Source organism: Myxocyprinus asiaticus, chromosome 7, assembly GCF_019703515.2.
Source record: "Myxocyprinus asiaticus isolate MX2 ecotype Aquarium Trade chromosome 7, UBuf_Myxa_2, whole genome shotgun sequence".
In the NCBI taxonomy this organism is placed as follows: domain Eukaryota; kingdom Metazoa; phylum Chordata; class Actinopteri; order Cypriniformes; family Catostomidae; genus Myxocyprinus; species Myxocyprinus asiaticus.
In genome coordinates this window covers 19,546,157-19,570,149 of record NC_059350.1, presented here as the reverse complement: position 1 = coordinate 19,570,149, position 23,993 = coordinate 19,546,157, and the positions used below count along the sequence as shown (strand labels likewise).

At 38.4% G+C, this 23,993-nt stretch overlaps 1 protein-coding gene across 1 annotated transcript in view; it reads left to right on the top strand.

The window, feature by feature from the left end:
- arhgap10 (Rho GTPase activating protein 10) overlaps window positions 1-23,993 on the top strand; it is a 115,352-nt gene that overhangs the window by 57,554 nt on the left and 33,805 nt on the right. The window contains exons 6-16 of the mRNA XM_051702916.1: window positions 1,248-1,358; window positions 2,341-2,445; window positions 4,673-4,802; window positions 4,923-5,029; window positions 5,147-5,241; window positions 8,396-8,477; window positions 8,742-8,781; window positions 8,955-9,023; window positions 9,568-9,642; window positions 15,950-16,034; window positions 17,766-17,824. Coding sequence (XP_051558876.1) covers window positions 1,248-1,358; window positions 2,341-2,445; window positions 4,673-4,802; window positions 4,923-5,029; window positions 5,147-5,241; window positions 8,396-8,477; window positions 8,742-8,781; window positions 8,955-9,023; window positions 9,568-9,642; window positions 15,950-16,034; window positions 17,766-17,824 — 958 coding nt within the window. The remainder of the gene's footprint in view (window positions 1-1,247; window positions 1,359-2,340; window positions 2,446-4,672; window positions 4,803-4,922; window positions 5,030-5,146; window positions 5,242-8,395; window positions 8,478-8,741; window positions 8,782-8,954; window positions 9,024-9,567; window positions 9,643-15,949; window positions 16,035-17,765; window positions 17,825-23,993) is intronic.

Here is a 23,993-nt window from a genome sequence, read left to right as displayed (position 1 = left end):
GTTCAACTGTCATTCGCAGTGTGATTTGTTTCATTTCCTCATGAAAGATGTAAAGTACACAGTCTTAAATTCAGATTAATTTTGATGCTGGTTGTTTTGGTTCATGATTCAGAACTGTTTGATAAAGTATTTTAGGAAATCCCTATGGAAAAATACTTCCAGAACCAAGATAACAGAAGTGGGAGGATATTGTTGTGCTCTATAATCTGTTCATTGCTAATATAACATCACTTGAAACCTAAGAATTAGTTTTTGCTTATAAGTGCTTTTAAGTGAATGTGTGCATTGTGCAGTTAGGATAAACTTGTATGGTTGCATTGCTTTTGTTTGCAGTACCTAACTAATGGTTTGTCAGTTGGAGGTGCCTTTCATTTATTATTATTTTTATTATTAGTAATATTATTGTTATTATTATAATTATGATTTTCGTTGTTGTTGTTGTTTTGGGTCATTAATGTGCAGTGTCATTACTCCTATATTTAAGAAACCTTTTCAAGCTGGGATTATAAAATCAACAGAGTTGGCAGCATATTATACTGCTTGATCCAGCAATGCCTGGAGAACATGACCTTTTATGGCGTGCCCATCATGCCTGTACGTTATACATTAAGAATAATAAACACTTGAGACTGTTGACATTTTTACGGTGGGCCATTATGTTCCTGCGGACCGAATGACGTTTGTGTTTTTGTTGAAGGGCAATGGTTTTAGCAGTGAGCTGTTTAGAATCAGCCTGAGGTTCACTCAGCAGCAGGGAGAATTCTGTTCAGAGTATCTGATCTCAGCTCATCCCAAGTCCAATCATCCAAGTTTGTCGCATGTTTTCCAAATTGTTTTCAAATATTCCAGTCTCAGTACAGCATTTCTTAAACTGAGTTAATACTAATTTTAACATGTACAATTTTAACATGAAATGTTGTATATGTTTCAATTAGTTAATGCATTATGAACCTGAATTAATAAACAACATATTTACAATTAACATTTAACCAAGTTTAATAAATGCTGTTCAATTTTATTTATTTTTTTTTTTTTTTTGGAGCATGAAAGTAAATGTGCAGGCCTTTTTCCTTATATTTGAACAACGTTATTGTAAAGTGATATCCAGTCATATTTTTTTGCTAGTATCTGCATGTTATAAAGGCAGGGGCGGCCACTTAAAACAGGCACGTTCAGCTAGCAGGCAGTCTTAACTTCTTATGCCTTTTGGTATTTTTCCAATCTGTCTCTGTCTGTCTCTCTTTCAGGCAGATGTGTCAGTGGAGGTGATGAGACAACATTTTCAGGAGTCATCTCTGGAGTATGTGTGCAAACTGCAGGAGATACAAGAGAGGAAAAAGTTTGAGTGTGTTGAGCCTGTGAGTGCATGAGCCTTCATTCAGACGGTTTAACTTCATTTCAGCACAATTTTTCCATCATGTTTTTGAGTGTATTTCAAGTAAATACTGCTTAAACACCATCGACAGCATCTGTGGCATGTTGTCAATTCCAAAAATTCCAGAAACATGTTTACAGGTATGCACTTCTTGCAATGGAAGTCTGTGGGTCGAGCTCCGAGACTATAGTTAAAAATAGAAAACAGTCTTTAACAATCAAATAATAAACATTATTTGTACTAAAGTCATGTGAGTGCTTTAAAAAATATGAGAATTACATTTCAGCTTTTAAACCAGTGATTAACAGGCAGAAAGCCTTTCTCTCTATACCTGTCATGAGGAAAAGAAAAAGAAAACTGTTGGCTGCTGCCCTGACACTTTTTTTTTGTTTACAGATCCTAGGGCTGTCATAGATGATAATGTGATTTTACAGGACACATTTTATTCATGATATTTAGCTTATAGCAGAATAAGGGTTTTTAATTCAAAATATTTTATGTCTTTATGTTCAAGAGAGTCTTGGTCTTCTATACATTGCAGTTAACCTCATAAATCTTACCACTGAGGGTAATCTAGTTCTAGTCAGCTAGACGGAGCGCAGTGTAATGGAACAGAATGCAGGGGTCTCAGAAAATAAAAAATACAAATAGAAATAAAATAGTCTTAATAAAAAAATACATTAAATAAAATTCATAAACAATTGTGAGATGCTTGTCCCACCCCCAGCTTCTTCTTATTGGTTCATGTTTAAACTGACATTGATGCACTGCACTGCATAACAAAAAGCTGAACTTTCACTTACACCTTTATGTGTCTTTTTGAATCTTGGATACCACGTAAGGATTTAAGTACAGTTTTGATTATGCAATAAACACATGTGAAATTACCCATCTACTCTAGGTGTAACTGACATTCTCATTCTTTCTTTCTCCCATTCCCTTCTTTTTCTCTTTCTCTGATTCAGATGCTGGCATTCTTTCAGACTGTATTTACTTTCTATCATCAGGGATATGAATTGGCCAAAGATTTTGACCACTACAAAAAGGCACTTCAAATCAATATTCAAAATGTAAGTATTAGGGTTTTCAAGATGAATACAGAGTTTTAGGCCAGTTTTTAAGGCTGTTAAGGCATACTCAACGCGCTTTCCACATGAATGATTTTCATCCATGTGGCACGAATGAAGTTTTCATCATGCTTTACATTTATCCAAGATATTTGTGTTTGCGTCAAGTACATTAAATGGCAAATAAGCTTTTAAGGCAGAGGCTATTTGCACTAAGTGTAAATAGCAACCAAAAGCAGCATCTTTGCACTAAATGCAAATAGTGTTAGATGCTAGTGACAGATACTATTTGTACATCTATTACTTACTAACGTAAAGTATAGGGGCATCACTGCAGCTTGTTTATTGTGTTTATTTAGAGTCCCACAGACACCTTACGCCAACCCCTACCCATAAACCTAACCCGTACCTTACAAAATTTAACCATAGTATTGCCATGGTATTTTGTTGTAAAATCATAGTAACCACAAAATTAAACATGGTTACTATATTAACACCATATAACTGTATTAATACCATGGTTAATGAATTGCATTAAAACTGTGGCTTCTGCAAAAAACATGGTTACTACAATATTGCTATAGTAAAACCATCAAACCGAATCAAATCATTCTCTTAGCTCCCTGACCTTCACCATGACCAAATCACTACGAGGAAATCAACTTTTACATTCATTTTATTTGTGAGTGGAGACAGGAAACAGGATGGGAAAAAGTGGGATAAAAGGTGGAATCGAACCCGGGTCTTCCGCACGCAAAAAAGGTTAAATAGCCATTACACCTTACACACTGCAGTGACACTAGAGGTGCAGTTTTCCTTCAATTTTCCTTCAATTTACACCTAGTGCAAATAGTCATCCGAGCTTTTAGTCAGTACACAAATAGAGGGATTTGGCACAATTGCCTTTCTTCACTCATCTTCCTCTGGCTACCCTCGTGTTGCTCTGCTGGGCGATGTGGAAAGAGCTACTGAGACAGGATACAGCAGTGTTTCGTAAGGGCCAAGGTTTCCAAGGGAAACTTTAAGGCCTTTGTTTTGCTTTGACCTTCCATTGTGTTTCACATTGTGCCGGAAGTTTGAGAGCTAACTTCCTACCCCTGTCTGTTTGATTGGACCACGTCATTCTACTCGCTGCAGTATTTGAATTAGTTAGAAGTGGTCAAGGTTAGAATTATGAGGATGTATAGCTTGAGACAATGGATTGCAAATTAGCATGTTAAAGCTACAATTGGTGAGATGTTCCCAACAACATTGGAAAATATTTAATATTTAATTATCCTTGTTGTTAAATTCCCAATTACTAATTTAAAGGGATAGTTTACCCCAAAATGAAATCTCAGTCATATACTCATCATCATGTTGTTACAAACCCATTTAACTTCTCTTTGGTGATACACAAAAAGACATGGAATGCAGAATGACAGCCTCAGTCACTATTTACTTTCATTGTTTGGGAAGAAAAATGCAATTAATGTGAATGGTGATTGAGCTTAACATACTGCCTAACCTCTTTTGTGGTCCAGAGATGATAGAAAGTAGTGATTTTCACTATAAGTAGTGATGGTGGAAAACTAAGGGTTTCGTGTGAATCACATGTCTTCAGTTGCTCTTGTTCTATACATGGTGACAGCAGGAGGAAAATTCCTGTCCACAAACTGTGTCCCAGTTTTGCTGTGTGTCATTACCTTTGTGTAAATAAGCAGTAACAGTCAAAACTATTTGAAATTATGTGAAAGTAAAATATAAAAACCTGGGGCTCTTTGCGTTCACAAAGCACATTATAACTGAACTGTCTGGCATGTGTTGCAGACATCTATGGTCTGAGTTCATCAAAATTCATGTGAACCGCCCTGAAACTAATCAAGTGTCGCCCAGTGGCTGACAGAAACTACAAGCGAGTGGGACGTGACTGTTTATGCACCGTTTATGACAATGCACTCAGTATGAATCTGGCAATGGAGATATGCACGCTTTCGTTTCTCACCTGCATTCTCTCCAGTCACTCACACTCTTTACACAGTGTTGAATTTGCAAAGACCACTAATGCCGCATGGTGTATGCGGAGTCATTTACATTGGCCCACCGACTAGTCGACTACCTTTCTGGGTTACTAGTCGACTAGTAAAATGAGTAGTCGTGCAAGCCTTATGGGAAACTGAGTTGATTGAGTACCAAGGATTCCCCCAGACTTTGTCCATAACTTTTTATATGCGTGTGCGTTTCCTTTCAGACACGGAGTCGTTTTGAGGGTGCACGCTCTGAGGTGTATGAGCTAATGAAGAGAATCAAGGAGTCACCGCTTGAGTACAGACAGACTAGCCCCATCAGCAGCGAGGGCTATCTTTACATACAGGAGAAACGTATGCAAGAGAACTTTCATGATGTAACTCTGCGGTGCCCATTTCCTTGTGATTTTAGTGACTGGCATGTGTTCGCATCTCCTCTTGGGTTGCAATAAAATAGTTTTGTGATTTCTGCAGGACCTCCTCCTTTTGGATCCAGCTGGGTGAAACGGTATTGCACTTTTGTCAAAGAACAGAAAATTCTTCACATGATCACATTTGACCAGAGATCAGGGGGCAAGCTTGTAAGTGAACATATAGTGTTACTGCGTCACAGAGAGTTGATTTTGACATGTTCAAGCACCATGACTGATTAAACTCTAGCTAATTGGCTGTTCATGGTATGTTCTGTATCCTTTCAGGGTGAGACGGACTCCGTCACACTTAAGTCTTGTGTCCGCAAAACCACAGACATGCTTGACAGGAGGTTCTGCCTAGACATAGAGATCACAGATCGGTATGTTCTCCATAGTAACCTACAGGCCTGCTTTGCTATCTTCATTTCTCTCATACACTAGTGTTCAGTTGACCTCATTGAGTCCTCTTTGAAAATTTGGGATTCAAGATTGAACATAAACCTCAAAATAAGTATAATGTTTTGGGATTTTGAAAAAGAAATATTGAAAATGTTGCTTTATTTCTAGGTTACTAATCAGATGTGACATTGACCATGTTAACTCATTTGTATTTCCATGTTAACTCATTTCCTTGCTTACACTAAAGTACACAAGATGCTCTTTGCAACGTTCTCAAATCATCCTGGGATAACATGAATCACCAGGTTTTGCCCATGGTGTAAAAGTCCATGCAGTAAAGTAAAAGAGGCACATGCCAAACAGAAGAATAGAACATCTTGTTAATTTAACATTTCACTCAAGTTGTTATGCTGTTATTGTAAATTGTAACGTAAAAAGCAAAAACATTAATATGTAGAAGCATTCTTACAAGTATACTCACACCTTCAAACCCCACTGTATATTTGTGCTATCTGAGACAGAAATATATTTAGTTTTTTTCTTTCTCTGTTTTCTCTCATTTCATTCTCATATTTGAGGAATATAAGAGAAAGTAAAAAATAAAAAAAATAAAAAATACTATAATGGTTTCTACACCATCACTTCTCATGTTACTGTCACTTTAGGTTGAATTGCTTGTGTTTTAACATTCCTTATTTACATGAATAAATGTAATGATGCATTTCTGATCCACAAGTGGGTATCAGAAATGAAAATAAATAAATACATACTTGCAGACTACACTAAAGTTACACTAAAATTAAGTCATTACCCTTACTTAATTGAATTGTAGAAAGTTTTATGAATAATTTAATGTCTTTCCTTCAGAGTGTCAGTTTCATTGAGCCAACATAATTTAGTGGAATTAGGTCAAATTAATGTAATATAGCAGTTTTAAAGAGCACCTATTGTGGTTTTTCAAATATTACCTTTCATGTAGTGTTTTATATAGCTGTTTGTGAATGTAAAAAAGTCTGCAAAGTTTCAAAAATCAAAGTGCACAAAATATGGAGTTATTAACACCCAAAAGAAAGAACCGATTCTGAACACCTGAAATGAGTCGTTAGTAATTCTAGACTTACTTCCTATACTAACCTACGTAATTTGGTAACAAAAAACCCGCCTCTGGTCTGTTTACATGTACAGCCAGTGCAGGCTGTTAGCTGTTAGCCTCTGCTAACTGGCTAACTCACGTTATTGTCAAACTACATATAAACTTACCACAGAGAAACGTCCTGTTCTCGTCGTGCTTGCGATGGTGGTTCGGGTTGATCTTCTGATGTATCACCATCAGATGTGCTCAAACTGGTAAAGTAAAACAGACATTTTTTCAGATGGAGCTGAAACTCGGATATGGTAGTGGGCGTTTCCTTTCCGACACGTGCTATAAGCGGTAGACCAATCACAACAGACTGGGACATCTGACCAATCAGAGCAGAATAGGCTCTCTGAAAGGAGGAGTTTAGAATGAATCCTTTAGAATGGATCATTGAAGGAGTCGTCTTTGACACTGGGGAAAAAAAGGTAATGCTGCAATTTAAATTATGAGCAAATTGAAGTGTTTTTTGACCTTGGATGCATGTAAATCTATTGTATGAGACCTTTAAAACAAAATTAGGCACGTTTAAAAATCATAATAGGTGCACTTTAACTCAACTTCATTAGGTTTGTCAAACCTTTAATACATTTTCTTATGTTGGACCAACTTAATTTATTTTTTTAATCATTAGTATATGCCAGGTGAGCATGTGTAATGACAGTGAAACTGTTGCACTGTCATTTTATTAACAACTGCTTATAGACCTAAGCAGCACTCGAATCAAGTATCACCTGAATGTGAAAGTCCATCATCAGTGTAAGCACAAGCGGCGTTATTCGCCACAATGTTAACCCCCTAAACTACAGCTTAACAGACTTTTTTTTTAAACTACCAATATAACTAAACATTAAACATTAACAAATCTCTTCCTATTTTCATCTTTTTTTAAAATCCATAAAATAACACTTAATTTCAACACTTTTTCATCCTATCCAGTCCTGTGCAAAGCATGCTGGGAATTGAAATCCCCTGCCTAGTTTCATCAATGCTACATTAACTCCATAAAAAGTATTCATGTAGTCCCAACTCAAACTGATTAAGGAATCTTCCATTTTGCGTAGAACGGAATGAAACGAAGTTGTGACTAAATGTTTAGAATTGTGTTGCATTAGTTAATTTTAATTAAGTAAATTGAACAAGCAGCAAATATCCTTTTTTTATGCATCTTAAATTAAAAAGTCACACTGTAGGGCAACTCACACAAGGTTTTAATTGGCCTCATCTGTAATCCTGTATTCCTCTTCTAAAATAATTTGCTGTCATTTAACAGTTAAACAAAATATCATCATCAGTCATTTATGATTGGCCAATACTTGAATGGTTTCTTAACACTTGATTAAGCATTTCCATTTTACCTGATTATAATAAAACTATTCAAATAACTTATTTTAATAAAACAAAATATTATAATATTAGTAATGTAAACATACAATTATAATAAAAAATACAGAAAAAGCAATAGGAATATAGCACTGTAAACCCTTCTCTTAGTGAGGTTCATATGAGAGTGCGAGGCAAGTGAGATTCATTGATGCTGGTATGTCAGTGGATTGGGTAGAGGAAAAAGAAATCAAAATATTTTGTTCATCCAGGATACACTCAGGGACATCATTAATTAAAGCCTTCAGCCAAAACCAGCCTGGGCACAAGATCATGTGCATCCTCAAGCAATCTTTAGGTTACTTGCCACAGTCGCCTTGGCTTGCTCACCTGGGGGCCTAAAGACTAATCATTTTTAAAGCATGATTTTTATTGACGTTTTCATTTAAACTGCTCAATGAGAACTTTAAGACATTACAGAATAATTTTCTGTTCCAGCAACTTTTTCTGTATAGCTTCTTTGAAACGATATGTGTTGTGAAAAGCACTATATAAATTTCTTTTTTTAAAAAGGCTTAACGTGACGGTTTGTGGATTGTTCTATGTCTGTCGAAAAGATCACAGCATCTTATATGTATATATAGCAACAAATAGAGTCTGTGTGTTTATTTTTCTAGACCAGGCACAGTGGTGACTGTCCAGGCACTTTCAGAAGATGACCACAGATTCTGGATGCATGCGATGGGAGGAAAGGAGCCAGTGCGTTGAAAAATCACTTTAACTACCTGAAATAAACCCCAAAACCTTATTCAATGAAAGCGTTTTTTTTTTTTTTTGGATTTTCAACACAGCTGACTAAACCCACTATAGATACTTTTTAATACATATTTGCATTAGAACTATGCGTCAAACAGTTACTATTAGTGGTATTAGTCTCTTGTTTTGAAATAGTAATGTTGTTTAAAGTTTTGTAACCTAAGCTGGTCTGGTTTGAGTTTTCTGATGTTTATCTCTGACACACAGATGCAGTATCTCAACAGGACGCATTCAAGAGAAAGAGGAAGTGAGTAAACTCAAAGTATGATATGATAATTAGAAATAAAGGTTATTGTGTTATAACAGAGCTACAAATTGTAATAATAATGCAGATATGTGTTTAGTGTTTGTTTGATTTTAATATTTGTACAGGTATTGTGACATAGTTCTGTCATTAATGATATTTGTGTGTTTCTGTAGTTGATGCCCAGCTGGATGACGTGGGGATAAACTTTGTGAAAAATTCAGTAAATGCCATTGAGTCCAGAGGTATCCACCCATACATTTTTTAATAAATGAACATCATATCCAAAATAAATAAAGTAAAAACAGCATCAGGTGTATATGTGTGTATAACTTCAACTTTATGTATTAGTGCAAGTCCCTTTAGGTTTAGCAGTTTTCAATTTATGAGCAGTATTTGGTCAGTGGTTAACATTACTTCTAGAAACTTTCCCGTTTTGTTCCTTATAATTGTGTGTAACAAATTCCACATAAAATGGGACATTTTTGGAACCATTGTGTGCTTTAAGCATTTTCTTCTGGTTTTTAGGACTACAAACTGAACCGTTCTGTAGTTTACATACTGCAGTAACACTTTATGAGCACTAGAGAGCAGGCTAATCTATCAGTTTCTTAATCCACACTGTACCAGCAACCTGTTGTGCTTGTCAGTATAAATGGGAGATGTAGCTTGTATATAGTTTTCTGGATCAGCTGGGAAGAGTATATAAATACTGTTAAGCTATCTGAAGTGACTCTGAACAAGTTGTCTGAAGACTTTTTTTATTGAGTTTTTTATTTTTTATTACAGGTATTAATGATCAGGGTCTGTACAGAGTGGTCGGGGTCAGTTCAAAGGTACAGAAGCTTCTCATTTTAATGATTGGTAAGTTGAGACTTTATTTGTAGTTCATTCTTTTTTGTGGTCTGCAATTGTTGCTGGCCTAAGTCATAAGTTTATTTGAAACCCAATAATTGTACCTTGAGCCAGTGTCCTGCTGAGTCCCATTGGCATTCAGACCATTCAGTTACCGAGTCTGGTGTCTGTCTTTATGTCTTTCTGTCCTGTCCTTGTAGGTGACACTTGGCTCCATTACTAAAGGCAATCAGACATCCGGCTGCTTTCTCTCTGTCGCTTTTTCTTGATTCTATTTCGCCTCTCCCCAAAACCCAACACAGACTGATCACCTTCTCTCTTCTATACTACCACTGCTGTCCTGTGCTCTGCCTTTCTTTGTAGCAGTGTTATCCAAAATCCACAACAGATGCTGTCCACACACGAAATGAAGAGCAGACCAAGAAGAGCACTGAAGAAAGCTATGGGCTGAAACGTTTGCTTACTGATCTGTTTTTAACTCATTGCACTTTGCACTTTTTCACTATGCAAGTCTAAATTCAAAAATATTTTTGATAGACCTGCTTGGTCTGCTCTTCATTTAATGTGCGGACAGCATCTATTGTGGATTTTGGATATTATTTTTATTAAATTAAGATATTTTTGTTTGTTAGTTAAAAAATATAAAAACAACTGGAAAAGCTGAAACAAAACTTAAATACATTTTCGTGTCTCCAAAACAAACTCCAAAACTAACCTAAAATAAAAATAACCACAAGTTAATTTTAGTCTAATTTTAAGGCTACATTATAAAAATAAAATAAATAATAATACTAAAAATTGCTTCTTGCTTTCTTTCTTCTGTGGTCATAGCATGAGCTGCTATCTCTCTGCTCTGAATGCTAAGCGACATGTCAAGTCGGCAGGCTGCCTGAGCCCCTGCTGCTACATGAACTCAGCCACTCCAGTCTAATAGCCATTAACACTCTATATGGATCCTCTGTCCTCATCTGAGAACAGCCTGAGCCCTTTGTAGTTGGCTCATTCATTAAAAAGTTGTGAAATATCCAGAGCACAACAAAACCACTCCTCTCATTTTTAAATTTGTCATTCACAGGTGCTGCAAGGGTTTTACATGTGGTTTTACAATCACTGGATTATATATATATGCTTAAAAGTGATATGTATTTTTATTATTATTTATTTATTTTAAGTAAAATATCATATTCCATCATAAATATGTAGAGACAACTATAAGTATGACCCAAAAGCAAAAACACTGTGACTGAGCACTATCAAAGCACTGCTCTGATTGATTGATTGAGCATCCCATTCTGTCATTTTTGCAATTCAGTTTGGTGACGCAAGTGGCAAAGGTCTTAAGATCTTTACAATTAAACTTTGAAAATGAAATTAGATTTTATTTTATTTATTTTTTTTACTGATGATGTAGATTGTAGAATAAAGTGAAACTCTAGAAAACAGAATCTAGAAAACTGTAGAATCTAGAAAAGCAGAAGAGGGGCATGAATGGAAAAATAAACAAAACTTTATATGTCAGGAATCCAAAAACGGACGTGCAGTAGTGATATACCCATGATTTACTTTAATGCTAATTTAAATCACTTTATGCCAGTACCCGTGTACAGCTACATTTGTTGTCTCAATAGACACTTTCTTTCTTAAGTGACTTAATTATTATTCTTATTCATATTCTTATAAACTTAATTATAATTCTCTGGCATTTCCCCACCAAAACGTGTGTGTATGTGTGTGTGTGTATATATATGTATATGTATATATATATATATATATATATATATATATATATATATACACACACACACACACACACACACACACACACGCACTCTACCGGTCAAAAGTATTGAAACACATTCATATTGTTTTTCTTCACATTTTAGAATAATAGTAAAGTCATCAAAACTATAGAATAGCATAAAGGGAACTATGGGAGTTATGTTGTGACTAAACAAAATCCAAAATAAATCAAAACTGTGTTATATTTTAGCATCTTCAAAGTAGTCACCTTTTGCCTAGAATTTGCAGACATGTACTCTTGACATTTTCTTAACCAACTTCTTGAGGTATCACCATGGGATGCTTTTTAAACAGTATTGAATCCCCATCTATGCTGGGCACTTATTGGCTGCTTTTCTTTATTATTTTGTTCAAGTCATCAATTTCAAAAACGTTTTTTGTTTTTTTTTATTAAATTTTATTTTTGTAATAAATTAATATGGTGGCACAATTATATTTTTGTATACAAAGCTAATTTCAAACATTTAAGCATATGCCTTAAGATCAAAAGATTTTTAAGATCATGAGAAACATTTCAGTCAAGTGTTTCAAAACTTTTGGCCGGTAGTGTGAATATATATATATATATATATATACAAGTAAAAATTACCTTGTCATAAGAACACATTTAAACCTTCTGGCAAAAACCTGCCTTCATAATATAGTTAACCCTTGCTTGTGTAATGTATCCCAGTGTGGATTTCTTATATTCTCTTCTTTACCAAAGAGCTATAACAAAAAAATTATTTATAGTAAAAATGTACTTCAGAGGGTAGAATTCACTAAAATTATTCTAATTTAAGAGGCTTTTGAACTAGGTGTTTGAAACCAACACACAAAACGCACTTCTGCTAGAAGAAACACACATTTGTGCATTTGGACTTTTGACTCCAAATCTTACTGTTACTAAGAATATAGCCCTTGTGACAACCTCCCTGTGTAACAACTAGCTCTCCTCTATTTGTACTGTGTATATATAGATACATTTGAAGTCAGAAGTTTACGTACACCTTAGCCAAATACATTTAAACTCAGTTTTTCACAATTCCTGACATTTAATCATAGAAAACATTCCCTGTCTTAGGTCAGTTAGGATCACTACTTTATTTTAAGAAGGTGAAATTTCAGAATAATAGTAGAGAGAATGATTTATTTCAGCTTTTATTTATTTCATCACATTCCCAGTGGGTCAGAAGTTTACATACAATTTGTTATTATTTTATAGCATTGCCTTGAATTTGTTTAACTTGGGTCAGACATTTTGGGTAGCCTTCCACAAGCTTCTCACAATAAATTGCTGGAATTTTGTGTGGCTTTGTGATGGCCACTCCAATACCTTGACTTTGTTGTCCTTAAGCCATTTTGCCACAATTTTGGAGGTATGCTTGGGGTCATTGTCCATTTGGCAGACCCATTTCCGACCAAGCTTTAACTTCCTGGCTTGTGTCTTGCTTCATTATATCCACATAATTTTCCTTCCTCATGATGCCATCTATTTTGTGAAGTGCACCAGTCCCTTCTGCAGCAAAGCACCCCCACAACATGATGCTGCCACCCACATGCTTCACGTTTGGGATGGTGTTCTTTGGCTTGCAAGCCTCGCCCTTTTTCCTCCAAACATAACGATGGACATTATGGCCAAACAGTTCAATTTTTGTTTCATTAGATCAGAGGACTTTTCTCCAAAAAGTAAGATCTTTGTCCCCAGGTGCACTTGCAAACTGTAGTCTGGCTTTTTTATGGCGGTTTTGGAGTAGTGGCTTCTTCCTTGCTGAGCAGCCTTTCAGATTATGTTGATATAGGACTCATTTTACTGTGGATATGGATACTTGTGTACCTGTTTCCTCCAGCATCTTAACAAGGTCCTTTTCGCACCAAACTACGTTAATCTCTAGGAGACAGAATGCGTCTCCTTCCTGACTGGTATGATGGCTGCGTGGTCCCATGGTGTTTATACTTGCGTACTATTGTTTGTACAGATGAACGTGGTACCTTCAGACATTTGGAAATTGCTCCCAAGCATGAACCAGACTTGTAGAGGTCCACAATTTTTTTTCTGAGGTCTTGGCTGATTTCTTTTTATTTTCCTATGATGTGAAGCAAAGAGGCACTGAGTTTGAAGGTAGGCCTGAAATTACATTCACAGGTACACCTCCAATTCAGTACTAGAGCCCGACTGATATGGGATTTTTGAGACCGATACTATACCGATTTTAGAGGGGGAAAATTCACCGATTACCGATATGGTGGCCGATATAGTTAATTTGTGAGCTGGAAAGAAAACAGACCTTTTCTATGTGGATTTTGCACCGATATGACTATGCAAAGGTACTCAGAAGGCTGCTTTCTTAAACAGATATTTTTATCAAAGAATATTAGACATTATTATTATACGTTGTCAACAAATTCTAGAAATGAACATTGAAAATAAAGAATAAATAAAAATACTATAAATAGCTTAATAAACATCAGTACTGTATGTTCAGTATCAATCAATGACTGACCATTTAAATAAAGAATAAATTAAAATTATAGCTAAATAAAAATCAGTACTGTGTTTTATATCAGCCAATGGCTGAGCATTTAAATAAAGAATAAATAAAAATAAAATAAATAGCTAAATGAACATCAGTGGTACTGTTTAGTATCAGTCAAATGCTGACTATTTTAATACTGCCAGTCAATTAGGAGCAGGTTGTAAAACAAGAAGCATTTACATCTGCCGAGTCAAGAGATAAACAGCGGCAGCGGTGTTACACCATATTCTGCTATACAAGTTCAGGGGAAACTTTCAATGGTAGAAAACCAGACTTTTAAATATTACATTTTGTAAATGCAGTGACTGGAATTGTTCAGTTGAAGGGGGTACCAAACTGTGAATCCTGAACAAAACAATTTGGTGAATACATGTTTACACATTAGCTTCCACTCAGCTGACAAGGTATGAAAGTAGCTACGTGGTTAGCTAGTTAGCTATAAGCTCATTGTCACAGAGATTAAAGGATGGACATTGTTTATTTACATTCTAGCATTGCATCTCACCAACAAGGTAACAATATAGCGTGAAATCAACACTCAGCAGACACAATCCACCACCGCACTGTTGTCTGCTGAGCTGCAAAAAGATCCTCTGATGTTTGCCTTTCAGTCTGCTAAGTTACTGACTGCACTGACAAACTATAGCTGGCTAACATAGCAAACAGATGTGTTAAACATGAGTGACATGGTTGTCAGGGACAGGGTTAAAGTTATATTAGTTATACTGAAAAGGGAAAATGATGGGGTCATTTTTTATGAACTTTCGAGTATGTATTTCACAAACTAGTTAGCAACTTAATATGAACTTAACTCCGCACTGTCTGCAGAACCACGTCAGCTCAGAATCAGCTCTGTTAAGAGTGGAGTTGGAGCGCGCTCTGCTGGATAATATCGGCCAACCGATAAATCGGTCGGGCACTATTCAGTACATCTCCTACCAGAAGCTAATTGTCTAAAGTCTTGACATCATTTTCTGGAATTTTCCAAGCTGCTTAAAGGCAGTTAACTTAGTGTATGTAAACATCTGACCCACTGGAATTGAGATATGGTCAATTAAAAGTGAAACAGTCTGTCTGTAAACAATTGTTGGAAAAATTACTCGTGCATAAAGTAGATGTCCTAAACGACTTGCCAAATCTATAGTTTCTAATATTAAATCTGTGGAGTGGTTAAAAAATGAGTTTTAATGACTGCAACCTAAGTGTATGTAAACGTCTGACTTCAGCTATATATATACACACACACACACACACACACACACACACACACAAAATCATAGTATCTCACTCAGTCTCTTCTCTGCTGTTTATGCCATCAACAATTGTGGAGTTACAAAACGTAAATGTAGTTCTGTTCCTCACTGGAGTATTAAATAGTGGTGTCCCATTGTCATGACTGGCATGTTTAGAACTGGTTGGAGCAAGTTAAAAAATATCTTAACACCTGCAAAGTAAGGCAGGGAATATTTTCAATTATTTTCTATTAAAATGGCACAAAATCTTTCAAAATGGTTTATCAGTTTCGATCAAGAATGAATTAACTGTTTTGAAGTGTTGTGCTGTGCATGTGTAACTTAAGACATTTTTGATTGTCTGCTGTGTTATATAATAATCACTTAGACATTACCAACAGTTAGCCAGACAGAGAGGTAATTGTTAGTGAATGCTTTGGCTGAGTGTTAAAGCCCTGGAGTTACACACTCAACGAGGATCGTTTTACACACATATCCGCATACACTTTGGCCATCTTCCTAGCAGAAAAATATTTATAGAGTCCAGAAACCCTTAGGCAAACTGTGGTACTGCATGAAGGTGTAGAAGATAAATAAAATAAACTGAATAAATAAATTCTCTAGATGTCTGCCCCCCACGTCGTCCACACCCTGACCTTTGTCACTCACTGTAACTGTACTGTGCATCCTAATCTGGATTTATTCAGCACATAGGCATCCCTGATTATGTCGTTTGAACTTAAATTCTTTAATGTTTTTGATTTTTAGATGAGAAGAGCAGTGAAGTAGATTTAGCAGCCAGTGAGGAATGGGATGTAAAAACAATCACCAGTGCTTTAAAACTTTACCTGAGGTGAGTGAATACTTGCACATTTTCTGTTTGCAGATATAAAACGGTGTCATTTGTATGTGTGTACAAGTACTGTATGTTACTTTCATGGGCTGATTGTCATTTAACAGAATACATCATGCCCTTTCAGTTGTGATTATGAGGCCACAAGCCAACCGCTGTTGTTTTAAAAGGAACTTCAGTTTTTAATCTTTAAATTTTTGGCAGTCTTTTGACTGCTAGGAAACAACAATAATCAGCCAGCTAACTTCAAGTCTGAACACTCAGAAAGAAACTTGTTGACCTCTTCCATTATACAGTACCAGTAAAAACTTTGGCCACTCTTTTTTATTCTTTCAATATCAGTATTTTTCACATTTTAGAATAATAGTAAAGTTATCGACGCTATAAACTAATAAAAGTATGGGAATTACATAGGGACCAAACAAATGTTAAACTAATCACACTCTGCACACACTGCATTCTCCCAACCATCTTCAAGAGATTGTTCACCCAAAAATGAAAATTCTCTGTTTACTCACCATCATGCCATCCAAGATGTGTATGACTTTCTTTCTTATGCTGAACACAAACTGAGATTTTTTAGAAGAATATTTCAGCTCTGTAGGTCCATATAATGCAAGTGAATGTTGGCCAAAACTTTGAAGTCCCCAAAAGCATATAAAGGCAGCATAAAAATAATCCATACAACTCCAGTGGTTAAATCCATATCTTCAGAAGTGATATGATAGGTGTGGGTGAGAAACCAATGAATATTTAAGTCTTTTTTTACTATAAATTCTCCTTCCTGCCCAGTAGGTGGCGATATGCACAAAGAATGCAGATTGCCAAAAGCAAAAAATAAATAAAAATAAAAATAAGAAAGTGAAAGTGGAGATTTATTGTAAAAAAGGATTTAAATATTGATATGTTTCTCACCCTCACCTATCATATTTTTCTTAATCTTCGTTTGTGTTTAGCAAAAGAAAGTCACACAGCAGAGAATTTTCATTTTGGCATGAACTATGCTTTTCATGATTTATACACTTGGGATGCTTCAGAATTTTGTTAGTTTTTAAGTAATTTATACAAACTTTTACAAAGTCCTTTCAAAATTGTAACATTTTCATCTTGTAAATAAACGTAGGCATAATTTATATTTGTCTTCAAATTTATTTTCAGTAATTTAAGCATAACTCTTTAGGTCAGTAGGTTTTTAAGATCATGAGAAACAAATTCATTCAAGTGTATACAAACTTTTCTCCAATTAGAATCTCAAATAAAAGTATCAATGATAAATGTGTAGATGTGAAATATGTCCGATCATTTTAATGATTTGCAGTGGAGCATTCCTGGAAGACACAGAAGCTCATTTTAGGCTGTTTTAATCAACATTTAATTAACAGTGCTTTTAATTCACTTCTGTAATTGATGTGTCGCAGAACAGCACTAGGTGGCTTTTGGACCGCCTGATGGTATTGGCTCATTTTGTGGTAACAGTACTGGGAAGTCTGCCAGAGTTTGAGTGAAAGTACCTTCAGATGAACTTGGTTATCACAGAGTGTGTGTGTGTGTGTGTGTGTGTGTGTATGTGTGTATGTGTGTATGTGTGTATGTGTGTATGTGTGTGTGTGTGTGTGTGTGTGTGTGTGTGTGTGTGTGTGTCATTTCTTGCAACGATCAGCCACATTAATCATAGTGTTGTGTCCAATAATGCCCAATAAAACCAATAAATCTCTCTCTCTCTCTCTCAAGGAGCCTTCCAGAGCCTCTAATGACATACGAGCTGTATAAGGAGTTCATCGTCCCTGCAAGTAAGCTATTTGTCCTTGCTTAGACAATAATCAAGCTAATCCCCAATCAGTTACTTTACAAATACCATAAACCAGTGGTTTTCAATTTTTTCGGGTCACACCCCACCTTTGAAACAAGCCCCCCACTCGTGCCTTAGATTTAAATTCTTCTGAAGCCATATGATAGTGTTGTGTGAGGAACAGTAAGTGTTAATTCACCTCTTCACTCATTTGAAACCGGTGCGCACGCAAGAATGACCTTGTTTACATGAGCGCACCTGACATCAACGCTTTGGGCTGTCAAGAGCTGCTCGTGCAGGATGTGCTGATGTGCCAGGTGAAAGTTTAAACAAGACAGGAGAAATGGCAGAGGAAGAGAAACTGCGCACATCAGTTCTTATGTGAATTTTCACTATTTTTGTTGAATGTGTGAAAGTGAACGAGATTTGACTGGTCAGTCTTCCGCGCCCCCCTTGCAATACCAGCGCCCCCCACACTTTGAGAACCACTGCCATAAACTAAGAATATGTGTATGTCATTGTGAGCTTGTTTGGTAAATGCTGAAGGGGATGTAATGCTTGGCTAAAGTATTACTGAGTACAATTCTTTGTACTCTTTCAAAATATGAATCTAAGATCAAGATCAGTGGGTAGTTGTGGGTCTGCGGGTTTGTAAGGGGCTGTAAATATATCAAAAGTGGCAAGTCTTTTAACACTCCATGTACTAAGCTCAGAAAACAATCCTAATTGATTACAAATTTAGGGAAGTCTCAAGGGAAACGGGACTGTAGAGACTTTAATCCAGCACCACGTAAACGTCACTCTTGTGACATTGTTTTATCTCAGTATGGAGGATTTGATCAAAAGGCTGTATAATTTTCGATACTATCATCTGCGTTTTTAACCGCAATATATTTCAAATCAAATCACTTTTATTGTCACACAACCATATACACAAGTGCAATAGTGTGTGAAATTCTTGGGTGCAGTTCCGAGCAACATAGCAGTCGTGAAAGTGATGAGATCCACACCAATTTACAATAAACTTCAAATTTACACAACACAATTTAAAATCTAATATACACATAATTACACACAACACAATATACAAATAGTAACATACAATGTACATTATACAATACACACAATATAGAATACACATTATACAATAAAAAATAGTATATATAGTATATATAAAATGTACAGTAGGTTGTATTGTACTGTATTGACATTCAGCCTGTCGGTTGATAGTCAGTTGCCAGTGTGTTGTTAAGAGAGATATAATTATGACAGTCCAGTGTGAGATAATAAGATTAATAAAGTGCAGTGCTGATGTATATTGATCGTGAGAGATCAAGAGTTCAAAAGTCTGATTGCTTGGGGGAAGAAGCTGTCATGAAGTCGGCTGGTGCGGATCCGGATGCTGCGATACCGCCTGCCTGATGGTAGCAGTGAGAGCAGCCCATGGCTCGGGTGGCTGGAGTCTCTGATGATCCTCCGAGCTTTTTTCACACACCGACTAGTATATATGTCCTGGAGGGAGGGAAGCTCACCTCCGATGATGTGTCTGACAGTTCGCACCACCCTTTGCAGGGCTTTGTGGTTGTGGGCGGTGCTATTCCCGTACCAGGCAGAGATGCAGCCAGTCAGGATGCTCTCTACAGTGCTGGTGTAGAACTGTGGGAGGATGTGGTGGTTCATTTCAATCTTCCTCAGTCGTCTCAGGAAGAAGAGGCTCTGACGAGCCTTCTTCACAATGGCCTCAGTGTGGACGGACCATGTGAGTTCCTCTGTGATGTGGACACCGAGGAACTTGAAGCTGCTGACTCTCTCCACTGGTGCTCAATTGATGGTGATGGGGCTGTGTTCTCTTTCTCTTCTCCTGAAGTCCACCACAAGCTCCTTTGTCTTACTGACGTTGAGGGAGAGGTTGTGCTCCTGGCACCAGCGTGTCAGATTCATCATTGTCAGTGATCAGACCTACCACCGTCGTATCATCAGCAAACTTAATGATGGCATTGGAGCTGTGTGTTGCCACACAGTCATGTGTGTACAGGGAGTACAGGAGTGGGCTGAGAACACAGCCCTGTGGGGCTCCAGTGTTGAGGGTCAGTGATGAGATGTTACTGCCCATTCTAACCACCTGGCGTCTGCTTGACAGGAAGTCCAGGATCCAGCTGCACAGCGAGCTGTTTAAGCCCAGAGCCCGGAGTTTCTCATTAAGCATGGAGGGCACTATGGTGTTGAATGCTGAGCTGTAGTCTACAAACAGCATTCTCACATAAGTGTTCCTTTTTTCCAGGTGGGAGAGAGCAGTGTTTATTGTAGATGCAATGGCATCATCAGTGGAGCGGTTGTTGCGGTAAGCAAACTGCAATGGGTCCAGTGATGGAGGCAGCACAGAGCAGATGTAATCTCTGATTTGTCTCTCAAAGCATTTGCTGATGATGGGGGTCAGAGCAACAGGACGCCAGTCATTTAAGCAAGTGATTTTGGATTGCTTTGGTACAGGCACAATGGTGGATGTTTTAAAGCATGTGGGGACTACAGACAAAGAGAGGGAAAGGTTGAAAATGTCTGTAAAAACACCAGCCAGTAGGGTAGCAATGGTCCAAAACCCGGTCCCCTTGTGTGTTAAAACTGATGTGTTGGTGGTATTTTGGTGCGATTGATTTGAGATTGGCTTTGTTAAAGTCCCCAATCACAATGAATGCGGCCTCAGGGTGCGCGGTTTCCTGCTTGCTTATAATCCCATATGGTTCCTTGAGTGCCCGGTCTGTGTTGGCTTGTGGCGGGATGTACACAGCAGTGATAATGACCGCTGTGAATTCCCTCGGTAGCCAGAATGGTCGACACAGAAGCATGAGAAATTCCAGATCAGGAGAACAGAAAGACTTGATAGAATGTACGTTCCTCTGATCACACCAGGATTTGTTGATCATAAAAAATACACCACCACCTCTGCTTTTACCTGAGAGGTCTTTCGCTCTGTCTGTTCGGTGCACAGAGAACCCCGCTGGTTCGATGGCTGAGTCTGGAATCTCCGCAGACATCCAAGTTTCTGTAAGGCAGATAATGCAGCAGTCCCTCGTCTCTCGTTGGAAAGAGATACGCGCTCTCAGCTCGCAGAGCTTGTTGTCCAGAGGCTGAAAATTTGCCAGCAGAATACTGGGTAGCGGGGGTCGATTTGCGCGACGTCTTACTCTGAAGAGAACGCCGGCTCTGTTTCCCTTTTTCCTTCTGCGTTTCCGCGGCCAGGCTGCCCAGACAAAGGGCTCCGCTGGCGTGTTTGTAAACAGCAGGGCGGCATTGAGGAATTTTAAGTTGGGTTTATGGTGTGTAATTGCAGAACCAATGTCCAAAAGTGTTTGTCTGTCGTAGACAATAAGGCAGACAACATCCAAGACAAAAAAACATAAGAATTGTAAACAAAACAAACAAAAAACTACAATGTTGTGTCGGAGCTAGCAACGCAGCAGCCATACTCGCGCCATCTTGAGTCAAAATATTTAATTGTGTTTATATTATCAATCAAATTAGTTACATTATTCTAGGATGCAAACCAGAGTCACCTTTTCTGAAGCTAATTTGCCCAAATTGTTTGGTAAAATTTTCTACGTTTTCCTTGGCAAGTAACTGTCTCAGGCAAGGGTCATTGAGCCTTTTTATTTTAATTTATTATTTTCTCCCCTTTTCTCCCCAATTTGAAATGCCCAATTCCCAATGCGCTCTATGTCCTCGTGGTGATGTAGTGACTCAATCCGGGTGGCAGAGGACAGATCTCAGTTGCCTCCGTGTCCGAGACCGTCAATCCACGCATCTTATCACGTGGCTTGTTGAGCGTGTTACCGCGGAGACATAGCACATGTAGAGGCTTCACGCTATTCTCCACGGCGTCCACGCACAACTCGCCACGCGCCCCACCGAGAGCGACATTATAGGGACCACGAGGAGGTTACCCCATGTGACTCTACCCTCCCTAGCTTAGAAGACCTGGCTGGAGTCACTCAGCACGCCCTGGATTCGAACTTGCGACTCCAGGGGTGGTAGTCAGCGTCTTTACTCGCTGTGCTACCCAGGCCCCCCGTTGAGCCTTCTTGTATGCCATGGTGATAACCTCCAAAACCCACCATGAAAGCATCTGTTTGGATAGAGGGGCACACTTTTTAATGCCCCCAAAAGAGACAAACAACTGATCCGATTGTGTCCACTGCGCAGTAGCCTCTACATAACATCTAAAAGCCTGCACGGGGCACAAGGAAATAAAACGTCCATCACTGGACTCAAGCGCTGTTGGTTGGAAAGAACACAGCTCAGTGGACTAATTAATGAACTGGTGCATGAGCATCTTAGGAAGGAAGGTCGGGTTGGGCCAGAGGGAAACACCTGCGTCTTCCAGTTTCCATCTCATGCAGGACTGACTCACGGACAATGCATGAAGCTTGTTAACCCTCTCAGTGGAAGCAATAGCCAGAAGGAAGGCCGCTTTCAAAGACTTCCACTTAAGGTCTGCATTCTCCAAGAGAGGTAGACAAAGAGATCCCAACACCAAACGTAAGTCCCACACTGGGGAATGCGAAGTGTGAGCAGGATTAAGACGTCTTGCACCCTGCAAGCTGCCCAACGGGTGAGTGGTGCGCTGAAATGGCTGCCACATAGACTTTAAGGGTGAAAGACACTCTGCCGCTTTCCAAACAACGTTGGTAGTGCGCAACATGCAAAAGGGAGCCTCTTTAAGAATCTGTTGAGTCTCCTTAAATCTAAGATTGGACGGAAATCTCCGTCTTGCTTTGGAACAAGGAAGTAGTTTGAGTGAAAACCATCACTTTGAACTAGGGGTTGAACTTTCTCTGTTGCTCTCTTCTCAAACAAGGAAACAATCTCAGACTGAGTCAACCACCACCAGTCTACCGTCGGAATGAGTCCCGAAAACTTTGGGGGCCGTTGTCGGAACTGAAGAGAATAACCTTTTGTTAGAGTTGCCAAGACCCAAGGGTGTGATACTGTGTAACTCAGATGACAAGCTGAGAAGCGTCCAACTACTGGCCCTAACACTTCAGGCCTCGAAAGTCTGGCATTTTGAAGTTGTGGGGGTGGTCCCCCTGGAGTATGGCAGGAAGTGGGGCTATCATGGGTATGATGCACTTGGACATTGTAAGAGCCATGAAATCTCTGCTGGGTGTGAGGTCAGTTGGTGGGAATTTAGCGTGGCTGTGTAGGTGTGATGAGCAGGCGTAGTTGGCACCCTAAAATTTGGGGCACGTTGCACCTGTGTTAGTTGCTGGGTGGTTGCGGACAGCTTCATGCAAATCGGATCCAGCTGGCACGTCCTGCGGATGATCAAACCCGGCAGTTTTAGAACCAAGGTGCTGTTGAAATTGTGTATGAGAAGCATACATGGATATAGTGTCAAGGTGGGAGCTATGAGGTAGGATAAGGAGATGCGGTATCCTCTTTGTTTGATAAACGTGATTGAGCATCCTCAGTGGAGCCCGTAGTAGCTGTAGAGACCAAGCCTGCTGGTTAAAGGGACTGCAGGGAGTCACTTCATCTCCCCCATATCTGAGGAAAGGCCAGCAACCTTTTTTGACAACAGATGCTCTGCCAAACGACTGCCTTTAGAAGTGGATCTTTTCTTAGCCGGATTTGTGCCAGCGGCTACAGAGGCACAACACTTTTGAGGTCTCTGCTGTAGAACCGGTTCTACAAGATTAGCTTCCCGGTTGTGGTCCAGATCAGCCAAACGCAACTGTCTCTCAGACAAAGACAGCAAGCTACAGTGTGGGCATGGCGCTTCACGTAAGCAATTCACACAGGTGTTAAAGTCCCAGGCATGATGGGCAGCGATCATGCCCATCATCAGGAAGGAGCTTATTAGGACAGAGTAAAAAATTCAGGGGACAGGCAGGAGAAATTGCGCTGTAAGCCATTTTGACTGTCAAGTAGCCCTTCGAATAGAACTGCAAGTAGTGATTGCTATATGCAAATGCGTCACAACCTCCGGATGAACCGCGAGGATCTGTGGAGGAAGAATACCAGAACGATAGTACCGCGTAATTGACTCAATCACACCCATGAATAGGACTGATAGGCATAAAGAAAAAGAAAAATAAACACAAAATTAGCGGGAAAAAATGCGTGATAAACGCGAACACGGCAGCTCGAGTCCAACGGCTCATTAATTCAACAGA